The sequence below is a fragment of the Neolamprologus brichardi genome, chromosome 7 (assembly GCF_056152115.1).
Source record: "Neolamprologus brichardi isolate AB-2024 chromosome 7, ASM5615211v1, whole genome shotgun sequence".
In the NCBI taxonomy this organism is placed as follows: Eukaryota; Metazoa; Chordata; class Actinopteri; order Cichliformes; family Cichlidae; genus Neolamprologus; species Neolamprologus brichardi.
In genome coordinates, this window is record NC_142110.1 from 43,080,560 (window position 1) to 43,099,078 (window position 18,519).

Here is an 18,519-nt window from a genome sequence, read left to right on the forward strand (position 1 = left end):
GACATAAACAAACAAACAAACAAAAAAACAGAATGGAGGCTTTGCAGTGACTTAATCAAAGTCCAGATTTAAATCAGATTGAGATGCTTTAGCATGAGCTTAAACACGCTGCTCATACTCAAACACCCCCCATCCCCAATGTGGCTGAATTACAACAATTGTGCAAATTCCTCCACAGCGATGTGCAAAAGCTTGATTGCATTTCTTATCGCCAAGGGTAGCGCAACCAAATATTCAGGTTAGGGGGTAATTACCTTTTCAGACAGGGCCAGGTGGGTTTAAATAGCTTTTTCTCCTTAATGAATGAAATCATAATTTAGAAACTGCATCTTGTATTTGTTTGTGTTATCTTCATCTTTAATGTTAAAACTTATTTGATGGTCTAAAACTCATGTGAGAGTGTAAGAGTGAAACCTAGAGCAGCCAAATTGGAAGTGTTTAGGGCCTGAGGAACAAAGCTGAGAAGGGCATCAGACTGATGGGGTTCAGCAGTGGTGAGACTGCGGGTGAAGTGTCAAAAATATATGGGACGATCAGAGCAAAATTCATAACATGCAAAGAACTAACTGAAATTAAGTGTTGAATACAATAGGCAGTGTCCACTGCAGCTATCGTCTGTACTTTTCATATTACATTTTCTGATCTTTGATCCTTTGTTGTGTTTGTGATTGTGGCGGAGGTGTGGTCCCGGGCGCAGCTGCAGGGGAGGAGTGGTGCAGTGAGTTCAACGGGGTGGTGCTGGAGACGCAGGTGAGAACAGCTGATGGCGTTTTGGACTGATGGTGGTTTCCTTCCCTTTTATAGTGAGACAGGAGCTGGAAATCAGCTGAGACCGACAGCTGTCAGACTGTGGTCGGTCATAACACAGGAAACTATAAATAAACGTGGCATCTGGAGACAAAGACCCTTGCGTGTGTGTACCTGTGTGTAGTGCATTTCGCAAGTGGTGCAGAAACCCAGCCGACGTGGGGATGTCTGACCCACAGGCTGCGCAAACCGCCCAGCCTTTGCAGTTCCTGGTGCAAATGCTGGCGGAGATGGCGAAGATGAGCCAAGACCAGGCGGCGGCCCAGCGAGCTCACCTGGCTAAGCTGCAGGAGCAGGCGGACCGGCAGACCCAGGTTCTGGAGCAGCTGGTTGGAGCCGCTGCTCCGCCGAAGCCCCCCCGCTGTCGGTGGCAATGCCCCGGATGGGTGACGGGGACGACCCCCAGGTTTTCCTGGAGACTTTTTGTGCCACGGCGGAGGCCTGCCAGTGGCCGCAGGTGGAGTGGGCTCCGCGTTTGCTTCCTCTGCTGTCGGGGGAGGCTCAGACGGCGGCCCTGAGTCTGCCGCCGACCTCGAGGGGCAGCTTCCAGGACGTGAGCCGGGCGGTGGTGGACAGGATGGGACTCACCCCGAGGATCATCGCCGGCGGTTCCGGGCCTGTCGGCTGGCCGCGGAGGATCGGCCGTTTGCTTGGGCCCGGAAGCTGCACGACGCAGCGGTGCGCTGGCTGCAGCCGGGATCGTCAGAGGGAGAGAAGCTGCTGGTGGACAAGGTGGTGCTGGAGCAGTTCGTGGAGGGGTTGCCTGCGGAGACGGCGAGATGGGTCCGGTGCCACCGTCAGCGAGTCTGGAGGTCGCGGTAACGTTGGCGGAGGACCACCTTGCCGCTAGAGCGGGGGAGTCCGGGGACGGCGGCCGGAGACCAAGCAAACAAGCCCCAGTGCCGGCACCGAGGCGCCGGGTACCTGCGCCAGGGCAGGCAGAGCGGGCGCCGGCGCTGAGCCCCACTAATCCGTTTGCTTCGTTTGTGTCTTCCCAGGGATCAGAAATGAGCAGTGCCGCCCCTGAGCCACGGAGAGCAGCACAGACGCCGGGGCAGGAGTGCTGGAAGTGCAGGCAACCGGGACACCTGAGGAGGGACTGTCCTCTGATGGAAGTGGGGCAGGTGTTCCGCGTCGCCGGTGCCCCAGCACCCTCTCCCAGTCCAGGAGGGACATACAGTCCTTCTGGTAAGGACTCGAGGGGGTATACGCCATGCTTTGGTGGACACGGGCTGTACGCAGACCCTCGTGCACCAAAGCTTGGTTCGCCCCGGGGCATTGCTGGAGGCAGAATGGGTGGAGGTGAAGTGTGTTCATGGTGATGTTCACAGGTATCCCATAGTGCCGCTGTTATTAGGGCAAAGGGCAAAACGCATAGAGTAACGGCTGCGGTTAGCCCGCGCCTGTCGCATCCCCTAATTCTGGGCACGAATTGGCCGGGGTTTCATCATCTGTTAGGGCAGTATGCGGGGATGCGATCCCGACCGTTAGTAGCGTGTAGTGTCTGCGCGGCGCTCAGCGGTGATGCGGGGTCGTCCGACACTGACTCCGGGGAGGGAGCCGGCGGGTCCTTCATGGGAGGCCCCGCCGGCTCCGGAAATGCCCCCCACGGGTGATTTCCCACTGGAGCCGTCTTGTGATGACACCCTACGCTCAGCCTTTGACCAGGTGATTGAGATTGATGGTCACATGGTGCGCCCTGAAGCCGTGTGGACCTACCCGTGCTTCATTTTATTAAAAGATAGGTTATATCGAGTGAGTCGTGACACTCGCATGGAGAAGACACACACCCAGTTGTTGGTGCCACAGGGCCGCCGGGAAATGATTTTCCAGGCGGCTCATTATAACCCCATGGCAGGTCATATGGGATACGAAAAAAACTCTGGAGCGAATAACGGCCCGATTTTATTGGCCAGGCATCCAAGCGGATGTGCGCCACTGGTGCGCATCCTGCCCGGACTGCCAACTTGTTAATCAGCCGGCCATACCAAAAGCGCTTTTGCGCCCGCTCCCACTCATAGAGGTCCTGTTTGAGCGCATTGGCATGGACCTCATCGGGCCGTTCCATCGGAGTGCACGCGGCTACCGCTTTGTATTAGTCCTGGTGGATTATGCAACGCGGTACCCGGAAGCAGTCCTGCTGCGCAACATCTCTGCAAAGAGTGTGGCGCAGGCATTGTTTCAGGTCATCTCCCGAGTCGGAATCCCGAAAGAGATACTGACTGACCAGGGCACGTCGTTCATGTCTCGCACACTGTGGGAACTGTACGAATTACTGGGCATTAAATCTATTCGGACCAGCGTCTACCACCCTCAGACGGATGGGCTGGTGGAGCGGCTGAATAAGACTTTAAAGTCCATGATTCGTAAGTTCATTACCGAAGATGAACGCAATTGGGATCGCTGGCTAGACCCTCTGTTATTTGCAGTGCGGGAGGTGCCCCAGGCCTCCACGGGATTTTCTCCCTTTGAACTGCTGTTCGGCAGGAAGCCGCGTGGGGTGCTCGACCTGATTAAAGAAAGCTGGGAGGAAGGTCCGAGCCCCGCCAAGAATGAGATTCAGTACGTGTTGGACCTGAGAGCGAAACTCCACACTTTGGGGAGGTTGTCACGGGAGAATTTGCTCCAGGCTCAGCAGCGTCAGCAACGCCTGTATGACAGAAGGGCTAGACTCAGGCAATTTTCACCGGGAGAAAAAGTGCTTGTATTACTCCCTTCTTCTAGCTCAAAGTTGCTCGCCAAGTGGCAAGGACCCTTTGTGGACACACGGCGAGTTGGGGACGTTGACTATGAGGTCGCTCGGTCGGACAGGGGAGGGGCCACGCAGATTTATCACCTCAATCTCCTTAAAGGGTGGAGAGAGGCTGAAACCGCTTCTCTGGTAAGCCTGGTTAAGGAGAGAGATGAGTTGGGGCCGGAGGTACCAAATTCCATCATCCCCGCCTCCCTTCCTTGTGATGACCATCTCACACAGGCCCAGAGAGCGGACGTTGTCGCGTTACAACAGCATTTTGCTGATGTGTTCTCCCCCCTGCCCGGCCGAACGTCTCTCATTGAGCACCATTTTGAAACGCAGCCTGGCGTGACGGTGCGTTCACGGCCCTACAGGCTTCCTGAGCATAAACGGCAAACTGTTCAGAGGGAATTGGCTGAAATGCTGAAAATGGGAGTGATAGAAGAGTCGCACAGCGCCTGGTGTAGCCCCATCGTTCTTGTGGTGAAGAAGGATGGGTCTATACGGTTCTGTGTCGACTATCGCAAGGTGAATGAAGTGTCACGCATTGATGCTTATCCCATGCCCCGGGTCGACGAGCTCCTGGATCGGTTGGGCACGGCCCGTTTTTTCACGACACTGGATTTAACCAAGGGCTACTGGCAGATTCCCTTGTCTGCCGAGTCCAAGGAGAAAACGGCCTTCTCCACTCCATACGGTTTGTACCAATTCGTTACGCTTCCGTTCGGCTTGTTCGGAGCCCCTGCCACCTTTCAGCGCCTCATGGACCGGGTGCTGCGTCCGCACGCTGCATATGCTGCTGCCTACATGGATGACGTGATCATCCACAGCGACACCTGGGCGGAGCATGTGCAGCGGGTTGCCGCGGTCCTGGAGTCCCTGAGGAGGGCGGGGCTCACGGCCAACCCGAAGAAGTGTGCGGTTGGACGGAGGGAGGTGCAGTATCTGGGGTACCACTTGGGGGGCGGGCAGGTGCGTCCACAGGTGGAGAAGACGGCAGCTATCACATCCTGCCCGCGCCCCAAGACTAAAAAGGAGGTGAGACGGTTTCTGGGGCTGGCAGGTTACTACCGCCGTTTCGTTCCGGGGTTTGCGCAGCTGACCAGCCCCTTGACCGATCTCACCCGAAAGGGTGCTCCAGATCTGGTTCAGTGGACGAGGCCGTGCCAGGCGGCATTTGTGCAGGTGAAAAAGTCTCTCTGTGGGGAGCCGCTGCTTCACAATCCTAACTTTTCCCTCCCTTTTGTTCTGCAGACTGACGCCTCGAACAGAGGGCTGGGGGCCATTTTGTCCCAGCAGGTAAGGGGGGCCGACCGTCCCGTTCTTTACATCAGCCGGAAGCTGGCAGAGCGTGAAAGACGGTACAGCACTGTGGAGAAGGAGTGCTTGGCTATCCGGTGGGCGGTCGCCTCCCTTCGCTATTACCTCCTGGGGCGCTCATTCACCCTCTGCTCGGACCACGCCCCGCTGCAGTGGCTCCACCACATGAAGGATGCCAACACCCGGATCACCCAGTGGTATCTGGCTTTACAGCCCTTTAAGTTCAAGGTGGTCCATAGGCCGGGGGCGCAGATGGCTGTGGCCGATTTCCTCTCTCGCTCGCGGGGGGAGGAGTAGGTTCGGCCGGACGGCTCCCCGGCCTCAGTCGGGGCGGTGGGGGTGTGTGGCGGAGGTGTGGTCCCAGCGCGGCTGCAGGGGAGGAGTGGTGCAGTGAGCTCAACGGCGCGGTGCTGAAGACGCAGGTGAGAACAGCTGATGGAGTTTTGGACTGATGGTGGTTTCCTTCCCTTTTATAGTGAGACGGGAGAGGAGCGGAGGGCAGCTGGAAATCAGCTGAGACCGACAGCTGTCAGACTGTGGTTGGTCATAACACAGGAAACTATAAATAAACGTGGCATCTGGAGACAAAGACCTGTGCGTGTGTGTACCTGTGTGTAGTGCATTTCACAGTGATGAACTCTGCTGTCGCTCCCCTCCCTATTCCAGCCCACTTGTAAACAAATCAGCATTCGGCCAACGCACAGCATCATTCACACTGAGCACCATATAGGTGGGATTTTGGAGGACTACATGAGAGAAATAGGCAAATGCCTCTGCAAACAGACACAACCGCAGTGGCATAAATTAAACATCTGGCAGAGCAGTGTGCACGGTGGATAAGAGAGCGGCTGCAGAAGTGGAGGCAGACGTAGGCAAGATGGTAAACTTTGACTGTGTTACTATTACAATAATTAATTCATTAAAATTAGTTTTTTTATTTTATTCTAGCCAACTGTGAGGTCAAATTTAAAATGTAGGCAATGACCCGTTCAATCTGTTTAACAGCGGGCCCTCGGTTTTTCATTTCTGCTTTATTGTAGCGTAACGAAAGCAACACATTATCCAAAATTCATTTTTTAACAGTTCCATAATGATCTTCTATAATAATTAAATTACTTATATGTAATATTGAGTAATGTGTTAGTTGTAAATAGTAGACTCTAAAATATAGTTTACCATTTACCATCTGCAAATAATTAAGCTAAATTATTTATAAAACTTAGCACCTACAATGTAACCTTAAAAAACTGTTTTGTCAAGTCCTATTCCTAATTCCAAAAATATATTGTTTAAGAAAACACTTTTTCTGCTATTTCTGCTGTTGTTGCAGGATAGGGTCAGGCAAGACTGAGCATCAGGTCAGGAGAACAACACAATTCTCTGTCATTACTGTACAAGTTCTAATGAGAAAATGCAACTAAATGAGCAATTACAGTGGACACAAGTCTGGAAAAACTGTCACCAATATTCCTGTAGCTTTAATTCTCAGCACAGAGAAATGTGATGGAAAGTCACTGTACTGTAAAGTCACCATGCAAAAGCAAAGCCAATTCTCGTCAATCACTTAGCATGCACAGCTAATGATATTAGCTAATGCCTTTAGCTAACTAAAGGGAAAAAAAGTCAATATCAATTTCAATTACAGCATCCTTAGCCTGATGCTGTTATAACTTTCTTTTCTTAAGCAGCAGCTATAGTTACTATAAATGTGTCAAAATCTTATACAGCATGCGCCACATGACAAGAACAACCTAAATATGACGTTACTAAAACTCCCTAAATGAAAAGTCATTCATTGCCTAATAGATGGTATCAAAACTGTCAAAGCTGTTTTTCCACAGGTTATAATTTAATCTATGTTCTGATTAATATTTACCTTACAGTCTATGTAACACATATCTTCAATTCATAACTAAGAAAATATACAAGCATTGCATTAATCCCTGAATTGTTGCTTTTAATAAGTTTGGGGAAAAGTTTTAGTACGTTTCTATGACAGAATATGAGAGCTCAGGTCACCTAGAGTGCACAAACCAGGAGACGTAAACTGGGGTGGTACGGCGGTGTTTAGCACTGCCGCCTCACAGCAATAAGCTCCTGTGTTTGAGTCCAGCCATAAAGGTTGAAGCAATGCAATTAAATTCATGAAACCCAGGTTTGAAAACATTTTTTTTTCTTCTTGGTCAGCACGTGTTGTTCAGCAATAAAAAGACATGTTAACATCATGCTCAGGTACTCTGTGCAAACGATGACAGCGCCATATATTTTCCTACAGGCCATCACTGTTAGCACATTATTCGACAAAAGAAAGGATGAGAGTAATCCCCGCATGCTCTTCAGACACACACTCCAGTGATGAAAAGGAGGAAATCATTTTCAGGCAGCACTGCGATGGAGCCGGCAAGTGAGGATAGTTCTACAGAAGAGTGTTATGATGAGGAGGAGGGGAAAAAGTTCAAAAAAGCCAAGGGATTTAGGTTACAGTAGGCATATACTTTGATAGAAATAAGTGAATTATTTGTTAAAGTAGCATGTAAGATGTGAAGAAAACAAGGAAAAACAAGAATTTCTATAAAGAGAACATTAAAGTGTCTATGGTTTTAACTGTCAGGAGACAGGAGACTGCCATCAAAACAGCCTAAATAAGCAATAAATATAATGTGTGGAAATGTTGGGGAAAATGGTAAACAATAATTTGCCTGTAATGCGTAGAAACATTGTTTGGTCCACACAATCTTTTAACAGTTAAAGAGTAGATGTTTTTTTTTTATGATTATGTTTCCACATGCACTTTTTTTAGATTTGGGAGCTTTGCTCTACCATTGAAACGTTTAACTATGGTTTTGGATAGAACGCTACATACTTTATTATGCAACCATAAAACATTTTTTAAACTATCATAAGCAAAGGAGCCATCTATTGTCTTCTAGGCTTGGGCCTGTCTTAGAGCAAAAAGTGGGGTACAGCCTGAACAAGTCACCAGCCAGTCACAGGGCTATCACGGAGACACATTCACACCTACGGCCAATTTAGAATCACCAGTTGACCTTGTGAAGCATTTCTTTGGACCGTGGGAGGAATCCAGAGACCGAAAGAGAGCCCACACAGGCAGAGAAAGAACTTTAAAATCTCACACAGAAAGACACCGGCCAGCAGGTGGATTCATATCCAGGACCACAAGATTTCAGAATTTGAAGATTTGACTCTGATGATTATTGAGTCCTGCACTTTGGATGTCCCTGTGAACCCTATGACTTGCATGTGGTACAAAATCTTAGGACCTTCTATTCTGGAAAAATCATTGCAAGTGAATATTCAGTTGTGTTTCTTACAAAATGTCAGCCTATTCTAGAGCATCAGATACTGCCAATCTGTCATAGTTGCTGCAGGGACATACACAAGGTATTCCTGGATATCTGTACTTTAAGAGTGACTGTTCAATGTGCATCTTTTCCTAAACCTAACCAAGAAGTTTTGGCACCCAAAACTAACCATTCAGTGAGCGAAGGTAAAGTAAACAGAGCACAAACTGAATTCAAACTTGTCATTTGTGATATTTTTGAATAATTTTCCTCATAAAAATATTTGTATATTGTGCCATGGTGCAATGTGACAGGCAGAAAACACAAGGGGAAAAAAACACACAAAAAAAGTTTAAAAACTCAAAAGTTTTCCTAGAAACTGGCAGAGGTTAAAACAAAGCTAAAGGAAGTTTAAGACCTGCATTTATCTGAATATCGTGACCCAAAATGTACGTCGATGAAAGCAAGGCAAAAGCAATGCAGCTTAAGTGTTATAGTATGGTTAATCATTTATATCATAATTTACTACTTTCCCATTAGAGTAGCACTGGCGCACATTTACATGTTTACTTGGTCCCACCCATTCTGCAACACCAGAAAAACAACCCCAATCATACAGCCTAAGTCATAAAAAAATATTTTTCAGCGGCAGGAAGAACAAGAAGTCCTGGAACAGATGGTGTGGCCCCCACAGAGCCCTGATCTCAACATCACTGAGTCTGTCTGGGTTTACATGAGGAGATGGAAGCAACTGAGCGACAGCCTAAATCCACAGACGAACTGTGACAAGTCCTCTACGATGTCAGGAACAGCCTACCTGCCAAGTACCTTAAAAAGATTGTGCATAAGCATACCTTAGCAAAGAGTGGTCATAAACTGATTGTTTTTTTTTCCTTTTTACTGTTTAGAGCTAAAAAAAAAAAAAAAAAAAGAAGAAGAAGAAGAAGAAGAGGAAGAAGAAGAAGAAGAAAAACTAAAAATTCCATCTTTTCATGATAAAAATATGCAACAAGCCTTTACCATACTTCTCATCTTGTGACTAGCGTCCCTGTGCTGTAATCCATATAAAACTTATATCATGACTTATGGCTCCCTCCTGTAGCATTCCTTGCTGCTGCTCTCTGAAGGATTCGTATAAAATTCAATTTGCTTTATTCGAGACGATGGTGCGCAGAAGCTTTTTGAAGCATACAAATTTGGATGGTTTGTCTTACAATTTGTTCTCAACATAACTCTACATCTCTTTTCATTTTATGACTTTTGTCTCTGTGTTATGATCCATACAAAATGACATATGGCTCCCTGGTGTAACATTTCCTGCTGCTCCTCTCTGGAGCCTCGTGTAACTACAGTGCAACGCAGGATAACCCAAGCTCCATCCATCAACTTACAATGCAACATTTCATTCACTGTACTTTTTCTTTTTTTTAAATGGATTTATCAAATTATTAATAACTATGTTTCTCCTTTGACTTATAGCTTTAGAAACAGTGCAGTATGTCTTTTTTCAGTGTGGTAAATGTTGACTTTGCCCCAGGAAAGACCCTCAATAAGACTCGCTCAATATTTCCCTTCCTGGACAAAACCCTTCAGTAAAAAGTACCTACGTTTTTGTTTTATGGTTATCGCCATTATAGCACTTAGAACCCATTAGAGGGAAAACAGGAGAAAACGGAGAAGAAAAGACGAGAGGTTATTTTATATAAGACTTTTTGACAAAGTCAGCTAATTCCACAGGCCTCTGCTGTTTCTTTAAGTAAAATCACTGCCCAGAACCACACATCCCTGCCAACTCCCTCCCAGAATTAATCCAGGAGATGTTAAGAGCCAACAAGTAATATCCCATGAGACTTTACTATCCTGGAGGTAGTTGCCAGTTTAGATTTCACAGCCTTAATGTGTGTGCAGGGTCACTTTGGGCTCTTCCTCTCTCACTTTCTTTCACAGTGGCATGAGATAATCAGTTTCAACTCAGCTTTTGGCCTGTTTCTAAAAACACCCCATAGAATGACTCTAATCCCTGTCAAATACACTTTGGCATCTAAAAGTGGCGAAGACACTGTTTGCTTAAATCAGCTGATGTCAGTACGAGTTTTAATTTGCGATTTCAAAATCGTGGAAAAAATATATACAGACGTTGACTGAGCAAGTTGGCGCTGGCGCTGTAAAAGCATTACCTCTGACGTGAAGATAAAAATTTATCAGGGTAACAAAAACGCATCCGTGAAATTTGACGCAGCAGGCAACAGCAACTGATGCTTGAACGTCACCAAACTCTAATTATGCTATCACAACAACTGTCAATGAAGCTGAACTGACTAAAATTCCTGATGGAATATATTGTGACAACAGCATCGAAACTCACTGAGCTACAGTATGTGGAGATAATCTCTTGCCTCTGGGGGCACATGTAGAGTTTCTTAATGGGGCTTTTGAACTTTACGTATTAAGGATCACCTTTCAAACATAAACCTTCCACTTTTTATAACCTTTTATAGGAGTGCAGAGGTTATGTTTGCCCAAGAACCATTTTTAAGCTTTTATAGGGTTTCCAGCCTGTTGCCAAACTAGAAGGCAAAAAAAGGAACATGAAGTCACCAGCACTTTGTTAGGAACACCTGTTTATCAAAGTGGATCTCGTTAACCCCAATTTCTAATTAGCCAATCACATGGCTGCAACTCAAAAAATTTAGCCATGCAAACATTGTCTTGAGGACCTGCTTAAGTTCAAACTGAGCATCAGAATGTGGAAGAAGGTGTGGCATGGTTATTGCCACCAGCGGAATATTTCAGAAACTGATTATTTCCTCAGAGAAGTCTTCTCTGCCTGTTTCGCTCTCTCCTTCGAGCCAATAGGAAGGATATGGTATCTTAAATAACCAGTCATTACAACCAAAGTTTGTGGACGATTATCTCTCAGTGCACAACACGTCAAAACTTGAAGCAGATGGGCTACAGCAGCAGAAAACCACACCAGGTGCCACCAGATGAAAAAATGTTGCCTGGTATAATGAGCATCGATTTCTCCTGCAATATTCAGAGAGTATTAGTTTGGTGTAAACAGCATGAAAGCAGTTATCCATCATGCTTTTTATCAATGCTTCAGCTCGGTGGTGGTGTGGGGGATATTTTCTGGGCACAGTCTGTATCCCTGAGTACCATTTTTGCTAACCATGTCCTTTATGACCACAGTGTTACATGTCACAAAGCTCAAGTCATCTCAAACTGGATTCTTGAACACAAAAAATAGTACATGATACTCCAATGGCCTCCAAAGTCACCAGATCTCAACAGAGCACCATTGGGATTTGGTGGAACAGGAGATTGTCATCATGGATGTTAAGCAAGCAAAACTGCAGCAACTGTGTGATGCTATCACATCAATATGTGCCAAAATGTCTGAAGGATGTTTCCAGCAACCTTGTTGAATCTATGCCATAAAGAATTAAGGTGGTTCTGAAAGCAAGGGCAAACTGTACCTAACAAAGAGACGAGTGAGTTTAATATTTATGTACAACAACTTTTTCCAAACAGTTGGGATACTCAGTAAAATATAAATAAAGCAGATAAAGACATCAAGTGTTGAAAACACTTTTTTGTGTGTGTTTTATTTGAAAAATATATGATACATACATTTTAAATCTGATGCACTTGTTCCAAAACAGCTCTGTTTGAAAACCGCAGAAACCAATGAACCCAGTGCTTCCTGTTGTTACTCGTTATAAAATTTTAGCTTTCTTTGTCAAATTTTTAATTCCACAATGGATTAAATGTTTTCAGTGGATTATATTTATGGTATTTAGCACTTGTCCCCTTGATAAAGTCTTCAAGACCGCCCCTGAAAAGGACAAACATCTATATATCATTCAGCATTAATGGAACCTAAGTTACCCACTAATACAACCCTGTAGCATCATATTATTATTGAACAAGCCAATGATTGCTCTCCTCTTCAGCTCAAAGAACGTGTCATCCACGATTTCCAGAAAGAAATCAGAAAGTGCAACTTAATTAAGCTCATAAAAATGAAAAAGGCCAGGAAAAGTTAGCGGAATTCCAAGATTTTTACGTAACTTGCATTCCCATAGCAACAAACTGAAATTGTTTCTTAAAGACCTCCTGAGACCACTCAGTGATTTCGGAGCCCAGAGATCACGGCCACTCAATATTGGTTTTTAGCCTTGTCCCCTGTGTACAGAGATTTCTACATTTTTTCTCAAATATTTTAATAACATTATCTACTACAGAGCCCCCCACATGCTCTATTTACATTGAGAACTGTTGCACTTAAATATGTGAACAATTTCTATGTCATTTTTTTAAATTCTGAACAATTCAGACTGAGCTTCCCTGTATCATCTCAGAGATGCAAGAAACACTTTTATTTTTATTAGCTGGAAGCGCTATCAGTCCCTACCTTAATCAAACATTTCTAATCCTTATGACTAACTTGACTGTTGTGTTTTGACTGTTCTGTTTGTTGCCATGGACAAATAATGCTGAAAGAAAGCATGTGACATTTTCAAAGACGATGATCTTTACGGAATCATATAATTTTGACATTATTGTTTGATGATAGACTGGAATAGCCTTAAATAAACTGTGTTTACACTGGCATTACTTTATATGAGTAAATCAACTCTATTGTTATTGTTTCAGCACAATATTGCGTGTGTGTTTGTGTGTGTGCTCATGTTTATACATCTTCGTGAGGACCAAAATTTCGACTGTTACAATACTTGAGGGAACCAACAGCCCCTTATGTGGCCCAAATTCCAGGCCTCACAAGTTCAAAGGCTTTTTTTGAGGCTCAAAATGTGGAGGGTTAGGGTAAGCGGCTAGGGAAAGCATTATGTCAATTAGATGTCCTCGCTAAGATATAAAAGGCAAGTATGTATGTATGTATGTGTGTGTGCGTGTGTGTGTGTGTGTGTATGTATGTATGTATGTGTGTATGTGTGTGTGTGTGTGTGTGTGTGTGTGTGTTTAAGTGAGAGCAGAAGTGAGCTATTATTGAATTAATGCTGAATGAGTTTTGGTTTTGTAACTTTTCAACTGTCCATTCCAATTTCCCCGTCGACTCTGGCCAGGCCCACACACATACAAAGAGCAGGCAAACTTCAAGTGAGAATCCTCCCACGTTTAGTATAGTGCCCTTTATGCCAGGCACTTAGGTATCTTTTTAGTGCTATGATGAGTAAGTGATAATAAAAACTGTACATTGTGCAAATAAGGCAATTTAAATGGTAGTGCCATATGACAAATTGAAGGAAAAAAAACATCCCTGTAAAGGTAATTTTTCACCCCGATACTTTTTTCTGTTTGTCAAAGAGCTCCAATCTGCAAAAAGTGCCAGCACCACATCCTACTGCATGCCAGGCTGTAGATATTTCCAAATGTCCTGATGGCTACTCTGACAGTATGTGAGTGTGTGTAGGTATGCTCTACAGTATGTGCCTGTCAGTGTGCTCGTCTCGCAGAGACAACCTCTGGGTGAAAGCAATCAGGTGGCTGGAGACATAATATCCTCAGAGACTGTGAACAGCAGGAGGTTGACTGACAGGACAGGATCTGTTTTTTCTTCTTCCTTTCCACTTTCACCTGAAGAGGCTGACCAAACTGATGAGAAATGGATCAATCTTTGGATACCTTCATATTTCGGAGCGGCTTTCAGCTTGTGAGGAGAATCACTTCCCTCAAGAAATGTTTTTTTCCCCCCAAAACAATTTTCAGTAAAACGAAAAACTTTTTTTTTCTAATCAGGAATTCACAGATGGCATCATCACTAGAAAGGAGTCCATTAGAGCAAATGAGGAAAGCCGTTACATGATCACAGAGAAAAGCAAATTCACAGTTTAACCAGCATCACAAAACGCACAGCTCTGGTAGGTTCAGCAAAAAAGCAGCTTTGATACAGTAGATCTGAGAGGTATTTACAGCAAGAGTTTATGTCACATTATGAATATTTATCACTATTTGCACTTCTAAGTTATATTTCTTCTCCTAAAAGAATATAAATGCCTCTGCTTATGTCTTTTGTATTCCAGGAAAGATGTGATTTGCCTTGGATTAAAACTGGAAACAGAAAGATTTGACTCGTTCTGAAGGTGACAAAAAACCAGGAAGACTCAGTAACATGTTTTAACCTACTGTCTACTTTCAGCTGCTTCTTTGAGGGGTCGCCACAGTAGATTATCTTCCTCCATCTCACTCCATCCCTTGCATCCTCCTCTTCACATCAACCCTTTGCATGTCCACCTTCAGTGCATTCCTCTCTGTGGTCTTCCTCTTCTTCACTAATGTCCACTATCCCTCCTCTGCACATGTCCAGACCATCTTACCCTTGCCTCCTTTAACTTTGTCTCCAATACTGTAGCCTACTTTAACTTTTACTAAAACCTAGCTATGTCCAACAACTTAAAGTGAGTCTTTAAGCATTACATATTATTAAAAGTTAAATGTAACCTAATTTACCTGAATATAGTCTTTGGATACATTGTGTATTTATGCAAATGAATGCTTTGGATAATGAGGTTAAATTACTAGTGTATTATTTTCAAGTTTGTGTGTTAATGAATCCTGTCTGCATCCAAAAATCTGCACATAAATTTACACATAAATACAGAGTAAGTGTTTTGTATTTGAGGCTAGAGATGATTTCTACCTATAGCAAAGTAAGAGAGGATGTTCAACATAGAGCTTCAAATAGCATTTAAACACTCTGGATTAAACTGATTTTCCCTGGATTGGCATTTTAAATCGAATTTCTCCATATGCCTGTGCAATTTTTAAAGTCACACAAAGCTTCATCTCACAGTAAAATGCATACACTTAGGCATCCTGAACACAATGGCAGTCGCTCACAAGTACACATTCACCCTCATATATTATTTTTTTCCAAGAGCAGATCAGCTCAAACTTAATGAAAAGATGCATCTCTTCTGCTTTGCTGGGTTGTGTCTGCAGCCTGTTGTTATTCCTGGTGCTCTGCAGTGCCACGCTCACACACTGCATCCTGCTCCAACAACCAAACCCACACACTCTCTAGGCAACTGTCATTGTTCATTCATGTTAATATTACACGTCATTTTGTATTCTGCCACAACAGCTTACAGCTAATTATATGTCTCATAAATTATATATGTCCTGCTGGCTGAAAGGACATCATTTGCATTTCATTAGGTGAATGAAATCACTCAGCAAAGGTTGATGTATTTATAGTGTTTCTTATTTCATGACCATTAACTTTCATTTCCATAAATCTTGTTCAGATGTATGAACACAAGTGCTCACTGTGGTTTCTCATCGGGGTCGAACCTGTGCACAGGAGAAGCGCGGTGAGTCCCATCCACCGGAGCGGCCCCATGTCTCTCCTCGGACTCGTGGTAATTCGGTGGAAGCCGGATGGATAGCTCCCTCAGCAGAAAGCAGCACAACTTTGCACACAATTTATCCCCTCTGAGCAGTTCTCCATTTAAAGCAAAACTGTTGTATTCCGTCCGAAACCACCTGCCATCACAGACATGAACACAGAGCGTCACCCCAGTGAAACACAGAGCATGTAGAGGGCAAACAGCAGGGAAGTAAAGTCCAAATTTTTCGTTTTCACTCCCAAAATGGATAATTTATATTAATCAACTGATTTTTTCTTTCAGCTTAAGGGTTTTTTTTTTCACCCACAGGACAAAACAGGTGCTTTGGGACGTGTGAAAACAAACCGTCTGTCACAAATCGCACCCAGCACCCAAAGGATGCTCAATATTTGGCAGACCTCTGCTGAATTTGTGCCATAATTTTAACAGCTTAGAGTCTCACTATCTTTCTAGAAAATAAACACGTTTCTTTCAACAACTGTCGAGTGGGAGGCAGCGAATAAAGCAACGCAAACGTCATTCAAAGGAAATAAGAACAAGTGTGTGAAAGTGATGCGGTGTTTCTCTGTGGCTTCTTACCATTTCCCTTATTGCACAAGATCCGGGCGCCGCGGTCTCATCCAATGTTGGCAATGTGGTTTGAAATTCGAGCGGCTTTTCCTTATCAGGCTGCAATTTGTATATATATAAATGTTTTCCCTAAATCAACGAGGTCAGCAAAAAAAACAATCCTCGAAAAAAAATTCCAAACACTTTGTAAGACATTCTGTTTTCTTCTTGTTGTATTTCACATAGTGGTGGATTTACAACGGTCCAGATCGCCTTTGTAGTTCACGCGGAGGGCTAAGTGTCGTACAGGACTTGTATTATCTCACAAATAGTCCTGCAACTTTGCGCACGGCAAAGACGCGTGCACAGATGACAGCGAGCGCGGGAGAAAGGCGGTGGTGAAGCGGATCCTGTTGCCGCTCTGTAGCCTGTAGTTGTGGACCGGAGAGTGGTGCAGAAACTGAGGGGGTGGAGGTGGAGGGAGGTGGAATGGGACGCGCACTCCTGGCTGAATTGGCAAATTAGAGGGTTTGCGGGAGTCACGTCAGCAAGTATAGTCCCATCAGTTTCCTAAAGCTCAGATCACGAGACGACTGCGCTTTCTGTCCCACATCGTTGGAAATAAAGATAATAGTAATCATCATAAATAAAGTTGGCACATTAGAAAGGAGCTTGGCACCTCACGATGCAGAGTAATTACGCTGTTGATTCCGGGTCGAAAATGAACATATACACGTGACTCACGGCGGAATAGACACTAATTACAGTTGTCCCAGTGGGGAATGGAGATAGGAATTATTTAACACTGTTTGGAATAAACCGATTTTTACATGAAAAGCTTAATGTCATGTGCACTGCCTTGCAGGAAAAGAAATCTTGAGGCACGCGTTTACGTTTAAAGCATTTTATTAAAAATAAAAAATCAGGTTCAGCGGGTTAATTATGGCAAAACAGACCGCATCATTTTCCATTTCTCCGCTCGTGCCTGTCAAGTTGGCTGGACAGCGAATGTACACTTGGCGAAGAGAGAGTGGAGCACTGCAACCTGTTGTGCCACAGGTCGTTCATGAGAACCAACAGTGCCCTCTATGGGACACCTCTGACTGCAAACAGCTGCCCTGGCTCAGCTTCATGACTCAGACCTTGAGAGTGCTGCATAATTATGAGTGTGTCTTAGATCAGCTGCAGGCTGAACATGATGGCCAACCTAACATGGCACAACGACACCATAAACACTACTGTTATCAGAGCTTGAGCTCCGGGTTAAAGAAATCAGTGACATTTAGAAGATGGCGCATTTAAACGTGTTTTTCTATTCTGCCTTTTTCAGTGGATGGAGCCGATCAATAAAGAAAAATAATGTTTATCCCAAAATCTCGCCACAGTACTCTTGTTAGTATGTAAAAAGGTTAGCTAGTAAAGATTTTTAAAGTCAGCGTTCCCTGCTGGGTGAAAGCCCAATGGCCAAACTGTCAGTGTTTTTTTTTTACATTGACTATTCTTTAAGAGAAAAGTGAACAGGCCATTATGGGGCACACAAACCAGAGTCATGTTGAAAAGTATCAAAAGGGTGACCCTGCAGCTCCAGCCACTTCACATCAGTGCCAAACACCGATTACAGACCATCAGCAGAGCAATGGAGGGACCCTGTGGGTTTGACGGAGAATAGTTCCCTCCTTTATCCCTTTTCCTGCTTCTTGCTCCCTGCTCCTATAGCACCATTCAAGTAGAATAAGATATCAAAAGAGAAACAAATTATGCTTTTTCCCCGCAAAGCACAGCGCCAGAGGAGATCTTCCCATAACACACATCTGCTTCGAGGTTAACATAAAAGATGAACGGCACATTTTATTGCTGCTGGAGTCTTATGCTGACTTCCACGATGATGTACGGCTTCAGCTGCTTTCAGGATCTTGGCGTGTTACATCTTCACTCAAGCGGCAAATCCAAACATATAATTATACATTTCCTGCACTCTATTTACAGAAGCCACTATGTGTCCTGTAATATGTTATTACTCTAAAAAGAAAAAAAGGATGCCTGAATGATGCTAAATTAATGCTTTACAGATCGCTAAGTGGCGGAAGGTGTTTGCCGATATTCATGTTAGAACCGCAGCAATCAAAACAATGTCACCAGCTAAAAAGAAGTATCCTTGAATTGTTTCTTACATAAGCCTCTCTGTCTAGCTTCCTTCCTCTTTGCTTATGCGTCTCTTCACAAAGCTTTGCTCTCTCTTGTTCACTTTACAGTCGCAGACATATTCTGAAACATCGTGGCTGTGACCTAAACTAATCATTTATGGCTGCTTGTGAGAAGTTTATTGCACTTGCATTGCAAGTTGATGAGAACATATCACATGTTAAACGTCTGGTTTGAGCAACTGTGCGACTCACACGCAAGGTGTTCATGAATTGGATTTTTGCATATAGCT

At 44.6% G+C, this 18,519-nt stretch overlaps 1 protein-coding gene across 1 annotated transcript in view; it reads right to left on the reverse strand.

Annotated features, from left to right (window-relative positions):
* Positions 1–16,511, reverse strand: part of LOC102779832 (transmembrane protein 132C) — a 189,098-nt gene extending 172,587 nt beyond the window's left edge. The window contains exons 1-2 of the mRNA XM_087843628.1: positions 16,116–16,511; positions 15,481–15,672 (exon numbers count right to left, since the gene is read on the reverse strand). Coding sequence (XP_087699754.1) covers positions 15,481–15,529 — 49 coding nt within the window. The 5' untranslated portion in view covers positions 15,530–15,672; positions 16,116–16,511. The remainder of the gene's footprint in view (positions 1–15,480; positions 15,673–16,115) is intronic.
* Between the last annotated feature and the right edge of the window lie 2,008 nt (positions 16,512–18,519).